Genomic DNA, 22,498 nt, shown 5'->3' with positions numbered 1-22,498 from the left:
CACAATAACCAGGAAGACATTGTTTCCTCACTTATCAAATTAGCCAAAATATTAAAGTTCGATTAACAATCAAATATTGGCGTGGGTATGAGAAAATATGCGTTTTCATGTATTATTGGTGCAATCTTTCTGGGGAGCAATTTGCCAATACCGGTAGATATTTTACATGTACCACTTGATGAAAAATTTATCCTACAGATATACTCACACCTGAACATAAAACTATACATACAAGGATATTTATTTTTATGTGAGAAAAAGGAACTCTCATTCATTGCTAGTAGGAATACGAAATTGTACAGAGATAGTTTGGCAGTTTCTTATGAAGCTAAACATAGTCTTACAGCAATGTTGCCCTACGTATTTAACCAACTGAAGTAAACATATGTCCACATCAAAACCTGCACATGAATATTTATAGTAGTTTTATTCATAATAGCCAAAACCTCAAAGCAACCAAGATGCCCTTTGGTAGATGAATAAATGGCAGTATGCCCAGACAACAGAACATTTTTCAGCGCTAAAAAGAAATGAGTTCTCAAGCTATGAAAATACATGGAGGAAGCTTAAATCCATATTGCTAGGTGAAAGAAGCCTGTCTGAAAAGGCTACATGCTACATGAAGCCAACTCTATGACATTCAGGAAAACTATAGAGACAGTAAAAAGATCAGTGGTTGCCAGGAGTCCTGGGGAAGGTAAGAGGGGTGAATGGATGGAGCACAGGGGATTTTTAGGTGGTCCAACTATTCTGTATGCTACTGGAGTGGGAGATACACCACATGGATTTTCAAAATCCAGAGAAGTGTCCAACACAAAGAGTAAACTTTAAACCATGAACTTTAGGAAACAGTAATGCATCAATATTGGTGCATTAATTGTAACAAATGTACCATGTTGTACACTATGCAAGCTCATAATAGGAGAAAGTGTATGACAGTGAGAAAGTGTAGGGGAACTCTGTATTTTCTGCATACTTTTTCTCTTAATTAAATCTCATCTAAGAAATAAATCTATTAAGTTAAAAAAAATGTGAGGTGTAACATAAAGTCCAGAAAAAGAAGTCTGGTTTAATTTTAAAAGGCACTTGTATACTATGCAATACAATATGCCCAGGAAGAAAATAAAGAAAATATTGTTATATGTGGCAGTATTATCTACAAGACATATCTTAATTTTTTTTTTTCTTTTTTTGGCAGAGTCTCGCTCTGTTGCCCAGGCTGGAGTGCAGCGGCACAATCTCAGCTCATTGCAACCACCACCTCCTGGGTTCAAGCAATTCTGTAGCTGGGATTACAGGCACCCGCCACCACGCCCAGCTAATTTTTGTATCTTTAGTAGAGACAGGATTTCACCATGTTGGCCTGGCTAGTCTGGAACTCTTGACCTCAGGTGATCCTCCCACCTCAGCCTCCCAAAGTGCTGGAATTACACGCATGAGCCACCATGCCTGGCCTATCTTAAAGAATTAATACAGAATAGTATCTAAGTGGGATCTCAATTGTATGGAATATTCAGAGGTCTGAGCTTGTGATTACCAAGGAAGTTTGTGGAAGGCCCATGGAAATTATTAACATCTTCAGTGGTAATCTGCGGGAATTCCAGACAAGGGCAAGGATCAGACCTTCAGTTTACACAGTATTTGAAATTCCTATCATGAATAAAACAAAAGGCCGAGGTCTGTACTGTTTTAAATTCTTATCATAAGTACGTATTACTTTCATTTTTGAAAAGACAAACAAAATGACCGCCCTGGAGTCACACAGACTGGAGTGTGAATTCCAGCAACTGAATTCCAGAGTTGAAATGCAGCAGCCATCGTGGGGGTAAGGACAGCCTTCACTACGCTCTAAAGATGGCACAGCACAAATATGGAAAGAACCTGAATCCATGTCCACACTGAGCCACACAGCCCACCCAGAAGCCAGTTACCTCCTAAATTCTTCAGTGGGAAGGTGAACATTCTATAATAATTGTTCAGCTAGCTTTCAGTTCAAAATTAAGTTACTTGTAGCTGAAAGTGTCCTAAGGAAGACAGCAGCTCAGAGAGGCCTTGTGCGCATGGAAGGAAAGAGGAATGGGTGTTCAAGATACAGCCACTTCCTTGACCCCCTCCCCAAGAAGAAAGGAAGCCCAGCCCTTTGCGGGTGTCATGGGGTAAAGCCCCAAACTGAGGTTCAGCCTGGGAGGCTACGTCGGTTCTTGGCTTCACCCAGGAAGGAATTCAAGAGCCAGCCAACAGAGTAAAGTGAAAGCAAGTTTATTAGGGTGGATCACTTGAGGCCAGGAGTTCAAGAGCTGCCTGGCCAACATGGTTAAACTCCATCTCTACTAAAAATACAAAAATTAGCCAGGCCTGGTGGTGCGCACCTGTAGTCCTAGCTACTCGGGAGGCTGAGGCTGAGGCAGGAGAATCGCTTGAACCCAGAGGCTGAGGTTGCAGTGAGCGAGATTGTGCCACTTGCACTCCAGCCTGCAAGACTCCGTCTCAACAACAACAACAACAACAAAATGATGAAGGCAGACCAAAGGTTTGCACCACCATATTTGCACAGAGGCTCAGAGGCACAGCTTAGGGGGGAAAGAGAGGAAGGCCTCTTCATCCAGCCCCTCGTGAGGATGAGCTGCATCTGGAGTCGAAGAGGTAAGTGGGGCCTGTCTTCCATTCCTAAGGCCGTGGTGTCCCCTGCCTGAGCCCCACCCTTCCCACCTTCTCCATCTCTGTCCTTTCTGGAAGCTTCCGCCCTGCTGTCCAGGTTGGCCCGAGCGCCCGAAGATGAAGAAGGGTGGGGGATGCGCAGGGACGGTCCTGTCGGTGAGGGTGGGACTGCAGCTCGGGGCCTTGGGAGCCCTCCCCCGCCCCGCCCCACGGCGACTCCTCCCTCCCGAATCCCCTCAGGCTCCGAGGGTCCCGGCTTGGAGCGAAATGCCCACCAGGAGGCGTCGGGTCCTGTCACGGGCCGCGCCGCCCAGGACCACGCCTGGCCCGGGACCCACGCCAGTCCGGGGACACACACCTAGCCGCAAACCAGACCGCGGGATCAGCTGCAAGCCACCCTCTCCAGCGCCGCCCTGCACCGCAGATCAGGGTAGGAGATTAGAGTAGGAACGCGGAGGGGTGGGGGAGGGGTGGGGTGGGCGGAGGGGCCTATCTGCTCCCAGTCCCTATGACACAGGGACTAAGAGTACCTAAAGCCCTGGGAGAGGAGGAGGAAAGGTCAGGCAGGGACTAGGCGCAAAATTTAAGGCAACACTAAGTGATTCGGTAACCAAGATAAATCATATTTTAATTATTTTAAAGCAGTGTTTTAAAATAAAAACTAATGAAAAAATGATAAAATATCAAAAATTTCAATAAAGCAGCATCCGACTTCCTGCTCAGCTGTCCTACGGTATCCCAGGTGCCAGCCCCCTGTGTCCACACCCCTGCTGGTTCCTGCCCCACCCCTTCCCCCAGCCCAGGAGGCTTCCACCCCTTCAAGAATTGAAATCTTCACAAGAAGCCCTTGCCCCTCTCCCTGAATACTCCCAACTCTGAAGAGAAAAAAAATCAAACCAAAGAGTTTTCCTCAAGAGTTGCAGGCTGGGCTTACAAAAGCCACAAAGCTTGTGTACAAAATGACACCCTTGGCCACCATCTCCCAGTCTGTTGACTGCTAAAAATGAGAAGTGAACAGAGAGAAGGCCAGGCAGAAGGCTGCAGGGGAGGGGCCAGGTGGGCAGCAACAGGGAACAAATCTGAGTGGAGGGGAGAATTCTACCCCTCCCAGGGTTCCAGCCCCAACAGAGGCTCCCTGCTTGGGCCTTGCTCAGGCCTGGGAGGGTGATACGCTTTGGCTGTGTCCCCACCCAAAATCTCATCTTGAATTGTAATCCCTATAATCCCCATGTGACAAGGGAGAGATCAGGTGGAGGTGATGGAATCGTGGGGGCGGTTCCCCCATGCTGTTCTTGTGATAGTAAGTTCTCACGAGATCTGATGGTTTTATAAGTGTTTGGTAGTTCCTTCTGCATTCATTCTCCTTCCTGCTGCCTTGTGAAGAAGGTGCCTTGCTTCTCCTTCGCTGTCTGCCATGATTGTAAGTTTCCTGAGGCTTCCAGGGCCACGTGGAACTGTGAGTCAATTAAACCTCTTTCCTTTATAAATTACCCAGTCTCAGGCAGTTCTTTATAGCAGCATGAAAACGGACTAATATGGAGGGGTCAAAGACAGAAATCTCCTCCTCTAGTCCCTAGCCTTGGCTCTTGGACACGAATCCAGTTCCTGACAGCAGAGAAGCACACAGGTGGGACAGTGCAGTGTGTCCCCACAGGGGCTCAGGCCACACCCCAACCCAATTACAACCATGCAAGAAGATTCTGAAAACATGGATGAGGAGATGGCCTGCCTAAAGCCAGCAGATGGGTGCCACCCACCTGATGTACCTCTCTAGCAGCCTAGCCAGCCAGCCCCCAACAAGGGCCACCAAAAGTTAGGACTGATGGTGTGCCCTTCCAGCCCAACCAAAGTCCTTCCATTCACCCAGCAGGGCCACTGACAACTGATTTCTCATTCTGGGCAAAAGCAATGGAAACTTGGCACAGCAACCCCAGGGAGACCTCCCTCTGTAAGGAGATGCTCAGATGTTTTGGTTTGTGTCCAAAGAGGGGAAGGACAGGTGGAGAGAAAGGGCCTAGACCCATGTAAATCACAAATGCCAAGACCCAGACACAGCCACAGCTGGGGGCCTGGTGGGGGGAATGGCCAAGACTGCAAGAAGAGAGACTACTGTATGGAGCCAGAAGGCGAAGGCAAGTAAATCCTTGGCACAAAGCAGGAGGAGGCAGGAACAAGTACAATGGACAGTGGGGAGGCAGACAGGTTCTGAATAACCCAGAACAAAGAGAACATGAAACCACAAAAGAAGAACAGATTAAAGAGAAATGGGGGATGGGGATGACAGAGCACCCAGGGCAGCGGGTGCAGGACCAGCAGAGGTCCCCCGACTGTCCTTGGCTGTGTACACACAGAGGCGCTGCAGTCCTGGGGCCATGTTCATAGGATGCAGAGAAAGCACACTCTGTCTTTTCTCAGGAAAGCTGCAGGGAAATGAAAAGCTCCAGGCAGGACAGACTGCGCGATGACTGCATGGCTAAAAGCGCACACCTTAAAACTAGACACACTCCCCTGCCCTGAGCCCCAGATGTCAATGGCCATATTCCCACAATTTTCACATTCCCTCCCAATAAAGTAGGGCCATGAAAGCTGAATTTTAGGATATTCACTTGGGGAGCTCGTATTTTGGGGCCAGACCTTCCTCCTTGCTGGGCTATCTCGGGCTTGGAGTGGGAGAAGCCAGGCAGGAGTCCTGGAGAGTGACCGCACAAGTGAGCAAAGGCGGCATTCACCCAACTCTTGGGACAAGGGAGTCAGACCCCACCACCCATCCCCAATCCTATGGGCCCACGTCACTTTGGTTTCGCTTGTTTTTTTTTAGTAAACATCAGCTTTCCTCAGGTGTTTTTCTGCTTTATTATTCCCGTGTAGCCACAGCAACAGAACTAGCCCCATGTCTCTCAATCAGGGAGGTCCCCAGCCAGCTTTGGAAAGACACCCATCAAAAAGAGTGAGCAAACCTAAAGAAGGGTTCAATAGGGAAGGTACCAGCGGCCGGCTGCAGAGGGGCTCCATTCCCCTGGCCCTCAGTCACTTCCCAGAAACCACACAGAGGAGCCCGGGTGCGCCAGAAACAGCCTTTCATAATACAAGATGGACAGGAAAGAGGCCAAGGGCGGGCAGTTCCCAATCTCCACAAGGGCAAGAAGGTAGAGTCCATACTTCTTTCTTGTCTTTTTCTTTTTTTGAAACAGGGTCTGGCTCCGTCATCCAGGCTGGAGCACAGTGGCACTATCTCGGCTCACTGCAACCTCCACCTCCTGGGCTCAAGCCATCTTCCCACCTCAACCCCCTGAGTAGCTGAGGCTACAGATGCACACCACCATGCCCAGCTAATTTTTGTATTTTTTGTAGAGATGGGATTTCTCCATGTTGCCCAAACTGGTTTCGAACTCCTGAGCTCAAGCAGTCAGCCCGCCTCAGCCTCCCAAAGTGCTGGGATTACAGGCATGAGCCACTGTACCAGGCCGAGTCCACACTTCTAAGCTTGCTGTTGCTCTCAGACTTGCAGAACAACCTATTAAACAGAAGTAGGTAAAAGTTGAGAAAGGGAAGTGGCCACCACAGAACCAGTTCTGCTGAGAACGAGGACTCGAGTCAGGCTATGCTACCTTCCTTCCATGGCCATGAGAAAAAGGGGTGTGTGCTGTTGGTGTGAGAGATCTGGATCTTAACAGATCAGACTTAAACTAATTTGCCCATGATGACCGTGTGGATTTGGAGGGACCTGGGAATCTCACAGACCTATGGGATGTCCCAGCGATATGTCCTGGGCTTCATACCAGCCCTGCCCTGCCTGACAAGTTGGTTGAAAACTGATAAAGGACTCGTCATAGCTTCAGATGGCAAAACCAGGCCAGGCCAGAATGAAAAAGGAGAAGGAATTTAACATGGGCAAATGCCAAGCTCTGCATTTAACTAACCAAGGCTGCTTGGCGTGAACAAAACTGAGACAGAGCAATGCATGGAGAAAAGGGTTGGGCATTTGTGGGCTACAAGCTTGGCATGACATGGATGCAAATGTCAATGGGTGCACCCCCAGATGCCTGTGACTCCCTCTGGTGGTTTCTGTGCACAACTTCCCCCAAAATAGGCCCTACGACTCCATGCAGAAACCTACCCTGGGGCTCCTAGAGCTTCCTAGCCTGCCTGCCAGAGAGCAGAAATGCCTGGAGGCTACATCTTCACCCCTGGGTAGTCCTTACTCTGAGGTGGGACTGCATCCAGGGCTCCCCTTTAGGGTCTGGCTTGGACTGAAATCACACCCTGCCTTGCCTTCTGTCCCTCCCTTAACTTGCTCTCCCCTCCCTAATAACTCCAGCATCCTCATCTCAGCAGAAGCTTCTGGGGAACCCAGCCCAAGATGAGTGGTGAGGGCTAGGGTAGCCCTCCTCAATGCACTCTGGGAACTACATTTTCAGAAGCCCCAGCCAGAGGGCCAAGTCCCAGGCAGGGTGCAAAGCTGTGGGGCGAGGAACCTGGAAAGAGGCTCTGAACAAGGGACTTTTAAGGAAGTGGGATGTGGGCTGTGATCACAGCCAAGCTGGCAGGGTAAGAGGTGGCCCCTGAATGTGGCTATGAGAGGGGTGCCCAACACTACCAGCCTGTGTGCTGAGCACTAACTCAGTGCCAGGCACTACTTGGGTTATTCTATTTAATCTCCACACCAAGCATGTGAAGGAGGCACCATTGTCATCCCCATCTTACAGATGAGGAAGATGATCAAGGCTTGTAACTTGCCCAAGATCACATGGCTATAGGTGTGGATCCTATATATCCAGATTCAAACTCCAGCTTTAGCCCACTAAGCTACGGTAGCCAACCCCAGCCCAAAGTGTTGGGACCTGCGTGTAGAAGACCCCTTCTGCCCTTGTAAAGTTAGGATCTAGCATGTCTAAGGGGACAGAGACCCAATCCAGGTGACACAGGAGGTAAGATCACAGTGGAACAGGCCATCCCTGCTTTTCCACCACCACCAGCACTGTGACCTCAGACCAGCTCTACTCTATGAGTTTCTTGTGACAGTGATGGCAGCCTGGGGCCAGACAAGGGATGCATGTCTTGTGTCCTGGACACAAGACAGGCAGGCCCAGAGGGGACAAGCTATATGAAGAGAGGCTTCAGCTGTCGGGGGTCCTGAATGCCATGGAAGGAGAGCAGGTGGGCAGAAGCAGGGAGCCCCTGGAGCAGACAGAGGGGGGATTCCTGCTGAGGCAAGGGGCTCTAGGACTCCAGGGTTTATGCTCCAAAGAACAGAATTTACCAGGACAAAATAAACAAGACCAGCCAGGACCAATGCCCCATCCCTGCTGGGGTCTGGCAAAGCTCTCACCTCCAAATTTGTATCTATTTTGAATTCAAAGCCAAACAAACACATCAACAGTGAACTCCAACACCTCCCAGAGCAGGGCCTGAAAGGGACCCAGAAAGTCTGGCCAGAAATCTAGAGTCCAAGGGGAGGAGATCTGTAAACTAAACCACTGGCCATGCTCTGGGGCCCTAAACCACTGCAGGCATCAGGCCTGTCCCAGGAGAGGGCACAGCAAGGGGGGTTGGGAGGGGTCTCCAGTTCCAATCAGAAATGAGGCTGCAGTCACTTCAGGTAGACCTGTCAGCAGCAGCTGTGCAACTGGGCTAGGGAGACAAGGATCATGGTTTAGCCAGGAGAATCGTCTGGGGCCCCAGCCAAGACACAGGTGTTGGATTCCAGCACCGCTCTGCAAATACTCATCTCAGTGACGATGAGGTGAGTGGGAGCTTGGCTGAGCCCAGCCCGGCCTGCCATCCTGGCAAGCCAGGGCAGCATGGAGGTAGCACAGAGTGGCACCCAGCCAGCGTGAATGCATGAGAATCTGCACGTGACACAGAAGAAAGTCTCTTCATGAAGTAGGTTTCACTGGTCCCAGCCAAACCCTGTGGCATGTGGCCCTTTCTGCACCTGCTGAACATGCCATTCACCTTGTCCCAGGTAGTGGCCTCACCCTCCTCTTGCTCAAACTGGAAACCTCAGCATCCTGAAATGCCTCCTCCCCAAATCCATTGCACACATGTGTGCCTGTGTATGCGTGTGTGTGCACGTGTATGAACCCAGCCCCCAGCTGCCCACTCCATTGCCCCTAAACAGGCCCCTCCTTGGTGTCACCTGGCACATCTCCACTGGAAGCCAAATGGATATTTCTAAACTGAAATCTGGTCCCACCTCAGAACCCCTTCCACAGTTCCCCTAAAGTCCCTTTCCTCATTTACATCAGGATCTTCACAATGGGGACCCCTGGTCACCTCCCAACCCAACAAACGCTCCAAATGAGCTGCCACTGCAGAAACTCATCATGGCCCAGGCAGGACAGGCACATCCAAGTATCTGACCAGGCTGTTCCATCTGCCGGGCAGGTCCTGCCCTCTCTCCACCCACCTGTCTAACCCCTGCATCCTCAAGACCCTACTTAGCTGTGGCCCTGTGTGAAAGGTCCCTCCCCATGTACCCATAGCCATTTGTTCTCTCTCATGTGGCCCTAACAGGCTGGGGTTCCTGGAGACTCCATGGGGAGCCAGGCATGAAGATGGCATATACCCATGTGTCACTCCCCAGAACGTGAGCTGCCTGCCCTGGCACCATACACAAAGGGACTGACAGCCCCAGAATCCCAAGGGGTGCACCTATGCATATGGGAAAGGCATGTTTACGGGTGAGAATGGTCCATCCTTGGGCTTCAGGAGGCATCTGACCTGACGCACGCCTTTGTCATTTTGTCCTTGTGGCCTGTTAAAATGCCACTCCTGCTTTACAAATTCACCAACTGTTGCATGAGTCATTTCCACCTCAATGAGTACCAGATCCTTGAGGATGGGGAAAAGTAAGCCACCACTGTGGGGGTCCTGGGCTCCTAGGTGCAGAAGAGGCTCCAGAAACAGGCCAGGTCATGGGCCATGACCCCACACTAGCCCTCTGGTCCCTCACAAGGGTGGATTGGGGGGCTGTGTCACGGGAGCTTAGGATCTTCAAGACAAAGACCCAGGACAAGAACACAAGCCCACTCCCATTCTTCACAGGCCTTGAGAAATCTTTGGGCAATGAAGTCAGACTGTGCCAAACCCCCGTGTTTCTGTCTCTCCAAGGCCCCTGGCCCCCACTGCCTAGCCTAGGTCAGGTCATGTGGGCAAGCGAGCCCCCACAGCCTCACAGCCCCTACCCCAGGGCCAGGGCAAACTCCTTCCCTGTCCCCCTCCATTCCTGCCCTCCCTCCTTCCACAAACTGCACCAGCTGGGGAGAAATCCTTCAGCCGACAGAATGAGGTGAAAATAGTGCAATTTTAGGCTTTGTAACTGATTTTAGGGCAGGTGGCCACCCATTCTCCCCTTCCTCAGGCCAGCCTCTGACACAATGACCCTGGAAGCCTGGCAGCCCTCCGTAATGGTCAGCATCCTCCCCTGCCATCCCCAACCCACACCATGAGCTCAGCCAGGGCAGGGGCAGCCTCTGTCTCATTCACCACAGAATCCACAGAACCCAGCACAGAGTATGAGCTCAGTAAATTCTCCTCATACATGACTGCACTGACTGGACCGGGCACATGTTACAGGGAAACACCCCCGGCTCAGCCGGCCCTGGCTTTGGATCTCAGTCCCACCTCTTCAAGCTGTCCAGCATGGGGCACATCGGCTACAGCCTTGCCAAATGAAGCCTTGCCAGGATGAAGAGGTGAAGACAGGACAAGCACAGTATGTGGCACACAGGAGGCCTCTGATAACATCAGTCCCCTTCCCTAAAGACCTGGGCAGTCACTGTCACTGGGGCCTCACATTTCATGTCGAGAATTCACTATTTCTCAGCACTGATTACAAATAAAGCCACCAAGAGTCTGACGAGGCAACATGGCAGAGTTCTGAGGGTGGAGTGAACAAAAGGTCATTTTTTACAGAAAACTCAGGATCTCCCCTCTGCACAGTGCTAAAGCCCTGTCTCAAAGTTCAGAGCCCAGAAGGTGCAGAGATGTGGCCCTTGGAAATCAAGCCCTTAAGAAAACAGCCCAGCTGTGTGGGAGCAGAAGCCCCAGGCTGCAGTCCTGTGGTCTGGAGGCAGCTGATATTCAGGTGAGAGATGTGCCCAGCTGCCGGTGGGTCCAGGGGGCATGGAGCCCCCACCGTCCCTGGCCCAGGTCTAGGACTAAGTCAGTGGGCCCAGGCCAGCTCCAAGGGCCACAGCTCCTCACTCGGGGGCCGCGCCGGAGCAGCCGCAGCAGCTGGGGCGCCGCAGGGACTGCATGACAGCCCGCAGCGGCCCCCTCCGGCCCTCCACAGACAGGCTGTCCTCGCTGGTGGGCGCCCGCTGCAGCTGCTCAAACTGCATCTCCAGGTGCTTCTGGATGGCCACACCGAGCACCTCCGGGTCCACCGCAGCTCCGTACACCTCCCATGTCATGCCCTCAGCATCCCATCGCACATCCCGCACAGGGGACGGCGCCTCCTCCAGGCTGGACCCCAGAGTTACCTCTGGGAACACATGCAGGGCTGCAGGCGCTTCCAGGGACGGACTGGTGGCCACAGCCTTGCAGGCCGCCACTGGGGCCGCCTGCACACCAGCATCCTGGGCTGACAGCGGGGATGCCTCTGCAGGGGCCAAGTCATTGGCTGAGGTCATGGTCCACACATCTTTGGTCCTAGAGCCAGGCTCTGGGACTAACCCAGCAGGACCCCAAAGGTGGGCACAGCAATGGGAGTGCCCAGGGAGCCCCCCAGACAACCTACAGTGGATCTTCACCCCATGCTGAGCCTGCAGCCCAGACTCGCTCACTGACGCCACTAGTTTGGGAAAGGCCAGGATCCCTGTGGCAGGTAGGGCATGGCAGCAGCCACCAGCCCCCACCTCCCTCATGCCACAGAGTAGAGCAGCTGGGGGCAGAGCATGGCAGGTGGTGGTAGCCAGCTGTTCAGCAGCTTTGGGCTCAGCCTGGGCACTGCTGCTGTGGGCAGTTGTGTCCCCCAGGTCTAGTGGTGGCACCGACAACTGACTCGCCCCCAGCATCCAGGCTGAGTTAGAAGTCCCATCCTCAGGAGCCAGGTCCCTTTCCAGGCCTGCAGGGGCCTGGCCACCCTGGCCAGAAGTACCACCTGGCTGCAGCTGAGCCCTGTGGACAGGGCTGCTGCCAAGGGCTGAGCAGCTGAGACTGGCCTTCCGAGCACCACTGTGTCCCCGCATCTGGGTTCTACGGACCAGGTCTGAATGGCTCCTCTGCATAGCAGCAGCACTAGGGGCCCGCAGGCGACACAGGTCACCGCCGCCCATGGTGGACACATTGCCCACAGTGCTGCTCCGCCAGTGGCCTCTAGCACTGGGTCGCGCCTGGGGGCCAGAGGCCCATGCTGGCTTCATGCTCTCAGGCGGGTTCCCCTCTTCCTCCGGGGCCTGGGGTCTGGTGCTGGCCTCGCCCAGCTGGGCCTGCCACACGGTGCTGCTGGCAGTCTTGCGGAGCTCTGGCCTCTGTCCCCGGCCTTCACCCAGCAGGCTGGAAGAGCTCTGGGACAGGGGCTGAAGGTGGGGGCTCAGGGGTGCCCAGGGACCCGGCTCGGGGAGGCTGGAGCTCATGGCTGCCTGCAGAAGAGAGAAAGGGAGGGAGTGGAGTTGAGTTGGGTGGCAGCACCTAAGCCGATTCTACTATGAACTCCCACAGTGCTAGGTTCACCAGGGAGCCACCTTCAGTCCCAGCCTGCCTGACTGGTCAGAACCATATGCAAGGCAGTGACAAGACACCAGACACTTCAAATCAAGGTCATCTCACATTAGACACAAGGATGACACTGCAAATTATCTCATCATCAGTCTCAAGCAGTTAGAATCTGCCCTAGGGTGGGGTCCTGGAGGCCGCCACTCTATCAGCTCTTGACTCTTTACTGGCTGGTTTGTGTGGGAGGGGAAGGGAGAGGGCCAAATCTGCTGGGGCTTTGGGGGTGAAACTGCAGCCCTAGGGGGTGGGGCTGTGGGATAACAGCTCTTGGTCAACCAGCACGGAAGCACTATGGCCTCTTAACGGGCACAGCTGGACAGGCCAATCCTGGGCTACTTCCACCTGGGACTGGCAGTATCCAACTCACTGTGGACAGGGTCTCCTTGGCACAGAGTGGGAGCTCAGAGAAAGTTCACAGGACGAGGGAGCAATGACCAGAGGACACTGAGAATCACCCTGGGCTTCCACAACCACCCCCATCCTCCTTGGCCTAGCCTTGCTGAGCTGGCATGTCTCTGGGGTTCCCTGACTCCTACCTCTAGCTCCAGGGGCAAGGAGAGGCCCCATGCATCAGCTTTTTCCATGAGAGACTCATTCAGCATCTGGTCATTGATTCCACAGCATCTCCTGAGCCCCTACTGCGTGCCCAGCTGTAGGGCTAGGGAACATGGGATTCATTCAGACCTTTCTGTACCCCTGGGGACGGTGCAGCAGTGAGATAAGATGCCCACCCAGTACCATCAATCGGATCTATCCTGCATGACATTTAACCCCCTCTTGCCCAGTGTACCTGCATCCTCATTGTCCCCCACCCTCCGTACCATCGCTGTCACTTCCCCCAGCCATAAAGACCACCCTGGACCTGGCAGCTGCAGCCTAGAGCCAGTTCTGGCCCTTTCCACTTCTGCATCTCTTCCTGGGGCCCCTTTCCCGACCCTCCAGCCAGGCAGCCTTCATCCCTGACTGAGCATTGGGCCTGCATGGAACAGTTTGGCCAACTGTCAGCCTCCCCACAGGCCTGAAGTTGGCAAAGCCTGGCCTGTGGCCTGCTCCCCTCTGGCTGTCCAACACCCAGCACTGACCTGATGTGTCGTCGGCACTCAGAGGATTATCTGCTGTGTGCCTGACTAAGAGAACAAGCAAATACAAGAACACACCCACAGAGGAGGGCACTGAGTGCCAAAAATGGGGTCTGAGGGAGGGCACCGCCAAGGCAGGAGAGCTCACGTAGGGTGAGAGATGAGAAAAGGCTCCCTGGAGGACCAGCCACGTAAGTCAGGCCTGGCGTGAGAGAAGCAAGAAGGTGTTCAGGTGGAGAGCGGAGTGGGCAGGAGGAAAGAGGCCACGTGTCCAGAGCATATGAGGGGAGCAGTGGGGTCCAAGTGTCTGGGCCACCTCGGCCCTGGCCACAGCAGTGAATTAGGGAGATCACTCTGGGACTCCTTGCCAGGCAGGAGAGGTGGGAGAAACAGGGTGGGGACAGGAGGCAGCAGCTGCATTTGGGCAATCCCAGCCCTGCCCTCCCACCCTAGGCTGATAAAGACTTCTAGGAAACAACCTCCCCGACCAGGTGAGCAAGGCTACCCGAGAGGAAATTCGGGAAGGGCTGTGGAACTCGGTTTCTGTGTAATTACAAATGTCTTGGCAGCCCAGCACTCAGGAGATGGCTGGTGGCTGCTGAGCCACAGTGAGGATGATACTGGTGCTGTAGTCCCTGAGACTCCAGCTCGGCACAACTTCCTGCGATGATGGAAAGATTCTACCCTGTGCTGTCCAATAGGTAGGCACCAATGGCATGTGGGTACCAAGCACTCGGCAGGGGGCTACTGCAACTGAGACACTGAATGTTTAAGTTTTATTTGAATCTAACTGGCCACATGAGGCTAATGGCTACCGTACAGGACTGTGCAGCTCTGAACACAGCCCCGGCCTGGTAAGGATGTCCCATCCCAGCCGCTTCACGGGGCTGAAGCCAGACTTGTCCCTGGGAGGATCAGGAAGAGCAGGAGTAGCCAAGAGAGAATTCTGACCCAGACCCTGCCCTCAATGAGCTCTAAGATGGACATACAAACAAAGGAGGGCAATAAAGCCCGTAACAGTGATGATAATAACAGCTGCCAGGGCCTGATCACTCGCCAAGGGCCAGGCACGTGCCACATCCTTTGCATACATTGTCTCATATAACTGTGCAAGCAACCTCTTGAGACAGTCATTAGCTCCATTCTACAGACAGGAGAATTCCATAAGCTCAGAGAGGCTCAGTGACCCCCAAGGGCACACACCTGTGGGGCATCTGAGCTCCTCTCCCCTTCGAGCACTGAGCAGGCCTATGCCTCGCAGCTCTCACCCTTTTTACTGATCTGGCCTGGCCCTGCCAATCGTGCTTATGACATGCCATGGAACAACTCACTGAGTGGATCTCCACCTGCCCAACATGCTTCTTAGCAGCTCCTGAGGCTGCAAGAATGAGGAGGGCAGGAGGTGTTCCTCCTGACTGGGACAGCTGTGGTCACTGCCAGCCCCTGGCAGGGAGACAACCACTCAGTTGCAGGTCCAAGACCCCAGGGAGGCTCCATCTGGACATCCACACAGCCTCTGGCCAAACCCCACCACCCTCCCAGGGAGGGGGGCCATAAACAGCCAGGCCAGCAGCCTCTGGCCCCTGAGGAGACAGGTGGAATGAGGTCCTCAGACCCCCACCAAGATCCACTGAGAAGCCATGAGCAATGAGCATCCCACTGTGCCTGTCTCACCAGAGGGCTGCCCAGCACCCAGGGCTAGTCATCACCCAGAGACCCCCGTGTGGGCTATGTATCTATTGGTTCCCTTCCCCATTCCCCCTCCACAAGTGGCAGGTGACAAAACTGAGGCCTGGAGCAGCTCAGAAATGTCAAAGAACACACAGCTGAAAGTGGCTAATTCAGAACCCCAGTGGATTGGCCTGGCTAACTACAACCTGGCCTTCCCAGCTCAGAAGGAAGGAAGGGCTCTGAGGGGAGTACTGGGGGAAAGAGGCTTCCACACTGCCTGTCACAGTGCTGTGGACTGGGCCAGAGGAGGGGCCTCCCAGGGAGCCAGGGGTGAGGAGGAAGGGGCAGGGCTCTGCTTCCAATGGGGGCTCTTCCCCTTCCTGTGCATGTACTCACAGGTGGACCCTTAACTTCTTTGAGCTTCAGTTTCTTCAATCTGCAAAAGAGAAGTAAATCCCCACCCTGCAGGGTTGTTGTGAAGACTAAATGTGACAGCATGTGCACTGTCTGCAACAGTGTTTGTTAACAATAATCTTCTCTTTCCCCTCCCATCAAGAGCAGCTTAAGTTCATGGTATAACAAGTATTAGTACTGGGGGCCAGAGAGGCCCTTTTCAGAAGTCATTAAGACACCCCAAAGGTTAGCCTCCTCTTGCTTCCCATCCTCGCTACCTTCATCCCATCCTAGGACCAGGTCACCATCAGTGTCCCCAGTCTCCCTATCACCAAACTAGGTTTCCCAGAGCCTATTTTAAATCTTAACCTAGAAGGCTACGCATGCATACAAGTCTAGAGTCTGCACTTTAAATGCCCAGAATGGCACACGCACCCTGCCTTTATAACAACACAGAAGGTTCTGGTTTTGCCCTAAAGGGACCCTCGGAAGATCTTTTAGGACAAGATAAAGAACAGGCATACAGAAGTATCCAAGACCTCTAGTATTCTTTGAACGATACCTTAATGTTCTCTCTCCTGCCCCATTTGATGCCGAAGTTGCTATGGTTGTGGCCGATGTCCCGTGGCCAATGCCAGGCTGTCCTGCTGCCTCAGGTTCCACCTGTCAGCAACTGGAAGATCAACCACCTATGTAGCAATCAACCAATGTCATTTTGAGTAAAAGCCCCCAGTTCTCAGACACTTCCAGACTAGCCCAAACATAGAGACCTTTGAGTCAACGTAGAGAGTCCAGCTCCCGCCATGCTGCCACAGCAGAGGAGCCCAGGCCTTTGGGATATGCCCAGGGGACTACCAAGACCACCACAAGTGGGCTCCATCTCAGACGACACTGTGGCATCCATCTAAGTCCCCTCTTGGTTTTGTTCGTTCGTTTGTTTGTGAGACAGAGTCTCGCTCTGTCTCCCAGGCTCGAGTACAATGGCTCAGTCTCGGCTCACTGCAACCTCTGCCTCCCGGGTTCACGTGATTCTCTTGTCTTAGTCTCCTGGCAGCTGGGATTACAGGCGTGCACCATGGCGCCCAGCTAATTTTTGTATTTTTAGTAGAGAAGGGGTTTTCGCCATGTTGGCCAGGCTGGTCTCGAACTCCTGACCTTAGGTGATCCACCTGCCTCGGCCTCCCAAAGTGCTGGGATTACAGGCATGAGCCACAGCGCCTGGCCCAAGTCCCCTCTAGTTAAGTGGCAAGCATTTGGATGATGACTTATGTGTCCGGCAAAACCAAAACAGGAAAAGCAAACCTATATGATCAGGCAGGAAAACTGGTTCTATGTTAAAATATGGACCTTACCTCTCAAGGACCAGGCAGGAATGCACACAGCACAAACCCCCATTGCACAGTGGGGATATAGCACCCTCCAGGAGGTGGTTTAATCCACCCCAGAGTGAACGGGGCCTGATAGGAACACTCAGGGCCAACTCTGGGCAAAGCAGCAGGCAGCATTCCTAAAGGGAGGGTTTGGAGGAGACAAAACCTGCCCTTCACAATGAACGTGCCTTAGGGGCTACATGCCCCGGGTCACAAGCTGTGCCAGGAAAGGGTTCTGGGGTAACTGTGGGGTCAGTGGCCCCATGGATGAGGCTCTGCTCACCAGGAAGAGGCCTAGGCGCCCAACAGCCCCTGAGCTTCCTCCCCTGGGGAGGATTTGCCCACAATCCCTGGGGGGCACCTAGGTGGGGAGGGTGCCCCGGCCTAGAAGCAGCCTAGGCGGCCGGTGTGTCCCTATCTGCACGCTCACAAGCACTCATGCCCCAGCCTGGGACACACAGGCCCGTTTGCAGTAACAGCGTCTACCCAGCTGCACTCTGCACGCCAAGCACAGGCCGCCCCTGCTGCGGGGCCAAAGGCCTGAACGCACCGCACCACGCAGCCTCGCCCAGAACAGCTCCCCTCCCGCCCCTCCTGCACAAAGCCCACCCGGACTTAGGGAGAAGGGGGCTCAATACGGGCCCGAAACGAGGCTACAGACCTTCTCAGGAGCAAAGGCAGCGATTGCAGGCAAATGGGGCTGTGGGCCGGGGTAAGGATGCGGGGCAGGAGGAGCCAAAGGGCAGCAAGGCTGGGGGCGGGGTAGGCGGCGCAGGAGGCTGAGGGAGGGGAAAAGGAAGAAGGGGAGAGGGAGGAGCGATGGCAGCAGGGGTGGAGGCCGAAGGAGACAGGGTCCCGGACAGACTTGTGAAAATGGGAGGATGGGCAGAGGAGACGTGGAAGAGGGGACAGGACAGGACAATGAGAGGCGGAGCGCGGGGAGTGCGATGCGGCCACCGGGGGCTCTGGGCGCTGGGCAGGGGCCAGGATGCCGGGGGTCTGAGCGCAGGCAGCGGGAAGGAGTGGGTTCTGGGGCTCAGCAAGGGGGAGGTGCCGCCCACCACGCCCCCCGCCCCCACGGGAGCGCGCGGAGCCGGCCTCTCACCCTCTCGCCCGCCGGGGCCGCGCAGGCGGGGGAAGCGCTGCTCCTGCGGCCGCCACAGGTGCCAGGTGCCGCGGCCCAAGATGGAGCCGGAGCCGACCTGGCCTGGGCGCGAGACGCCGCCCGCCGCCGTCGGCCCGGCCCGCGGAGCCAGCGCCGGGTACAGGGAGGGGCCAGCGGGGCAGCTGGCACCGGGGCGGCGGGCGGAGACCTCGCTCACCTGGGCCCGTCCCACTCTGGAGCCTGCCACCGCCCCGCCGCGCCCCGGGATCTGCGTCCGCGCGCCCCCACCCCTCCTTCCCGACCCCTCCTCAGGCCGGGTCCCCACTGTCCTCGGTCTTTTCGGCCCCGCCCGCACCACGACCGCCTGTTCTCCAGGCTGCCCAGCGAACCCCCAAGACTCCCACTTCCCCGACGCAACCCCACCGTCCCGGGTGTATAGGCGCAGCTCCCCGCGATTCTCCGGCCCCAGACCCAGCCCCTCAAGTCCACCTCCTCGTAGCCCCGCCCCCTCGCTGCAGTGCCCCCTCGCTCCAGTTCCCCTTCCGCACCACGCCCCGCATTGAGGTCTCCGCGCCGGCGGCTACCCCTTTCCTCTCGCCTTCGCCATCCTAGCTCCGCCTCTCACAATTCTCTGGCTCCGGATCCCGCCCACGAGACCCCGTTCCTATAGGGCCCTTTCGTCTGGGATACCAGGCCTGGTCTCCACTAGCCTCGGACTTTCCAGCCCCAGGTCCCAAATCCTGGACCCACAGTCCCATCCTCTGAGCTCCACTCTCATGGACCCCAAACCTCACTCCAGTCCTTTGAACTCCATGATCCTGGCCTGGCCTGGCCCCCGGAGCCCTCCATTGCCCCTCAAGAGCCCAGCCTGGTAGACTCCTTCCCTAGGGTTGCATCTCCAGCCCCGCCCCTGAAGACTGGTAATCTACCACCCCTTTCCCTGCCCACGTGCCCCTACCCAGCCCGACTTGAGGCCTTCAGTCTCCCAGCCGCGGACCCCAACAGCGGGCGAGGGCAGTGACCGTGCGGGGATGAGCCACCTCCACCGGAGCCCGCCTTCTTCTCCGCAATTCCCCGCAGCACCACCGCGCCTTCCCGGTTCCGTGACGCAGGGGGCCAGCCCAGGCCCTGGGATCGCCAGGTTCCACACTATGAGGCTGAGGACCTGGGCCTACCGTTCCCTCAATATCCCCCAGTTTCCACAACCGCTGGCCAGCTTCAGGGCGCAGGACAGGCAGCCCCGGCCTCCCTCCACTCGCAATGGATTCCTGCTGTCCACCCAGGGCCACGTGGTATGAGGTACCTGTACTATCTCTGGGCCCCAGTATCACATAATTGGGTCCCAATGTTGGCACTTCTCCGTTGTCCCCTGTGCCGGGACCCCCAACTTGTTGGCCCAGCCCTGTGCTGAGAGGTCTGCGTTCCTCCCTTCCAGGGCCCAGGAGCCAACAGTATCTCTAATTCTCCCCGTTTGGGTAGCAAAGGACCTCAGTCTGCCCAGAGAGACGCAGACTGCCCCAAGTAGCCCTCTCCAGCGAGGTCTGAGAGCAGCTCTCAGATTCTGGCAGATGGCTGCCTTTGGCCAAATGCCCACAGGGGTGTCGACGTCAGACCCCAGGCTTGGGCCTCACCATCACACACTGCCTGGTAGGGGGATCCTGCTTAAAGGAGGCAAATAGGGGATTTGTTTGCCGAGGCCACTACCCACTTCTGCCCCTGTCCAGGAATTAGGACCTCTGCTTCCACATCTTAGGCATCTTACTCATATTCCCTCTTTAGTGAAGTCAGCTGAGCCCCAAGAAGGGATGGACTGCTTGTGGTTACACTGAGAGTTGGTGCCAGATCCAGGCCCCAAACCTGGGGCTCTCAGCTCCCAGGACATCTCAAGAACCAAGAACCTCACTGTGTGTTTCAAGGAAGCCTTCTTGGGGCTGGGTGTCAGGAGATGTCTGCCATGCAATCTACCTGCGAACACAGCTGGCTGGCCCTCACCCCAGGGCATCACTCGTTGTCCAACTGGCCCCCTTCTTCCATTCATGCCCTGGCAAGGAGGCTCCCCTGGCTGTGGCAGCTGCCCAGGGAGAACCCAGGATGGGGAATCACACTTAAATTCCAATCTCAACTCCACCACATATTCACTGGCTGTGCAACCCCACACCCAAACAAAACTGTTCATCTCTCTGGGCATCAGTTTCCTCATCTGCAGAGTGGTAGTAATTATACCTACCTAACAGGGCTGGGGGAAGAAGGTGTTTGTGAATGTGTCCCGTGGAGTGTTACCGCTGCTATCAGTCACTTGATCAAATATTTACTGAGCTCCTCCTGGGTCAGGTCCTGGAGGTACAAGCTGCACTGCATGGGGGAAGGAAGGGATGGATATGTGTAGATTGCTTTGGTAGAGAGCAGCTCAGGCCTGAGGACCACATGGGCCAACTACCATTTGCTGAGACTCTGAACCCTGACAGAAGAGGAATGAGTGTGGGGTGCACTCAGGGGTCCAGCGGGGGCACACTGGGATGTTTGAGGCACCACGTGGACAGGTGGGTTGCACATACAGGATTGGAGGGGTTTTTCTGTTTGTTTTTGTTCCTTGAGATGGAATTTCACTCTTGTCACCCAGGCTAGAGTGCAATAGCGTGATCTCGACTCACTGCAACCTCCGCCTCCCGGGTTCAAGAGATTCTTCTGCCTCAGCCTCTTGAGTAGCTGGGATTACGGGTGCCCATCACCATGCCCAGCTAATTTTTGTATTTTTGCTAGAGGTGGGGTTTCACCATGTTGGCCAGGTCTCGAACTCCTGATCTCTGGTGATCCGCCCCCTCTGCCTCCCAAGATGCTGGGACTACAGGCATGAACCACCATGCCCAGCCAAGGACCGGAGTTTTTCAGAAGTCTGGGTGTCATGGACATGGGGTGGTTGCTGAAGTCACAGGGGTGGGTGGATAAGGTCTTCAGGGAAAGAGTAGAGTGAGGAGAGGGCTTAGGACCCTTTTGTGAGTCACCAGGTGACAAAGGATGGAGGAGCACCCAGAAAAGATAGTGGGAAACTGGGACATCATGGTGACACAGGGCACTTGGAGCAAGCTCCTTCAGTGAGGTGGCAGAGGCAGAAGCCACTGGCGTGGGTTGGGGGATGAGCTGGAGGAGAGAACCAGAGATGGTGCATGTGCAGATGCCTCTTTTAAACACAGCCATAAAGGGGAGAAGAAAGGTGTCACTTGGGAAGGAATGTAGGGTCAAGGGAGGCATTTTTTTAATGCTATTTTTTTTTGTTTGCTTGCTTGTTTTATTATCTGCATCCTGTAGTAGGTTTCCTTTATTTCAAACAACAGAAAGCAAGTCTGGTTAAGTTAAGCAAAAAGGGATGGCCAGGCACAGTGGCTCACACCTGTAATCCCAGCACTTTGGGAGGCCAAGGCAGGTGGATCACTTGAGACCAGGAGTTCAAGACCAGCCTGGCCAACATGGTGAAACCCCATCTCTACTAAAAATACAAAAAATGAGCCGGGTATGGTGGCGTCTGCCTGTAATCTCAGCTACTCAAGAGGCTAAGACAAGAGAATCAGGACACTTGAACTTGGGAGGCGGAGGTTGCAGTGAGTCAAGATCGCACCGCCATTGCACTCCAGTCTAGACAACAGAGCAAGACTCTATCTCAAAAAAAAAAAAAAAATTAGCTGGGCAGGGTGGCATGTTTCTGTAGTCCCCCTATTCCCAAGGCTGAGGCGGGAGGATAGCTTGTAGCCGAGAGGTGGAGGTTGCAGTGAGCAGAAATTGTGCCACTGCACTACAGCTTAGCAACAGAGCGGGAGTCTCAAAAAAAAAAAAAAAAAAAGTTAAGCAAAAGGGGATATGTCAAAAGATCGCAGGGATCTCCAGATGCTAATGCTTTCAGCCATGTTCTTCAAGGCAGGAGCCAGGTGACTCCAGATCCCAGCAGGAGGAACCACTTGCTCCCCAGTGCCACCTCCACAGAAAGGATTCCTGTCCATGGTCCTTGGTGTGTCTCTCAGCTCAAGATTCAAAATCCCAGTGGAGTGGCAGTTTGTTTGGCCGAGCTATGGCCACATGCCCTCTGCCCTTGGATCGACATACCTGGAGGAATACCTGGCCCAATGCCTCTCTAGGATCACCCACTGCCCCACCGAGACTGCTCACAAGACAGTTTTCCCCAGCAGGGAGGTTGAAGCCTGAGTGACCAGAAACAAATATCCACTGCACATTGTAACGAACTGAGCACATTTGACTGCTAGGGAGAAGTACCCATTGAGAAGGAGTGGACAGGAGATACAGGAGCCAGAATTGCTACTGGCAATAAGGTCCTCAATAGGCTGAGATTCAGGAGTTCAATAGGAGGAAAGAGGTGACTTCTTTATGTAATAGCAGAGCAAGAAGAAATGATGGGGGTAGTACCAAGGTACCGTAGTCTCTCTCCTCTTGGGAAAGAAAGTTGCTGGCAAACTTAAATCTACATCCTCACATCTCTGGATCTAAACAACCCA

The 22,498-nt window shown here is 54.5% G+C and overlaps 1 protein-coding gene across 11 annotated transcripts; it reads right to left on the bottom strand.

Moving 5' to 3' along the window:
- Positions 1 to 3,260: 3,260 nt before the first annotated feature.
- On the bottom strand, positions 3,261 to 18,157 carry GPRIN2 (G protein regulated inducer of neurite outgrowth 2). 11 transcript variants are annotated; one of them, XM_063781713.1, is made up of 5 exons: positions 17,997 to 18,114; positions 16,084 to 16,194; positions 15,525 to 15,564; positions 12,915 to 13,074; positions 3,261 to 12,245 (listed from the first exon to the last, which is right to left on the bottom strand). In XM_063781713.1, the coding sequence occupies exons 4-5, from the start codon at positions 12,978 to 12,980 to the stop codon at positions 10,863 to 10,865; spliced, it is 1,449 nt and encodes a 482-aa protein (XP_063637783.1). In that variant the 5' UTR covers positions 12,981 to 13,074; positions 15,525 to 15,564; positions 16,084 to 16,194; positions 17,997 to 18,114; the 3' UTR covers positions 3,261 to 10,862. The 11 variants fall into 11 exon arrangements, with proteins under 11 accessions (XP_063637783.1, XP_054516081.2, XP_063637788.1 ...); XM_054660106.2 differs by having other exon boundaries at positions 12,915 to 13,036; XM_063781718.1 differs by having other exon boundaries at positions 12,915 to 13,036; positions 16,084 to 16,210; positions 17,997 to 18,099.
- Between the last annotated feature and the right edge of the window lie 4,341 nt (positions 18,158 to 22,498).

Source organism: Pan troglodytes, chromosome 8, assembly GCF_028858775.2.
Source record: "Pan troglodytes isolate AG18354 chromosome 8, NHGRI_mPanTro3-v2.0_pri, whole genome shotgun sequence".
NCBI classification, from domain to species: Eukaryota; Metazoa; Chordata; class Mammalia; order Primates; family Hominidae; genus Pan; species Pan troglodytes.
Note: the sequence above shows the minus strand (reverse complement) of the source record. Positions and strands in the feature narration are given on the sequence as shown.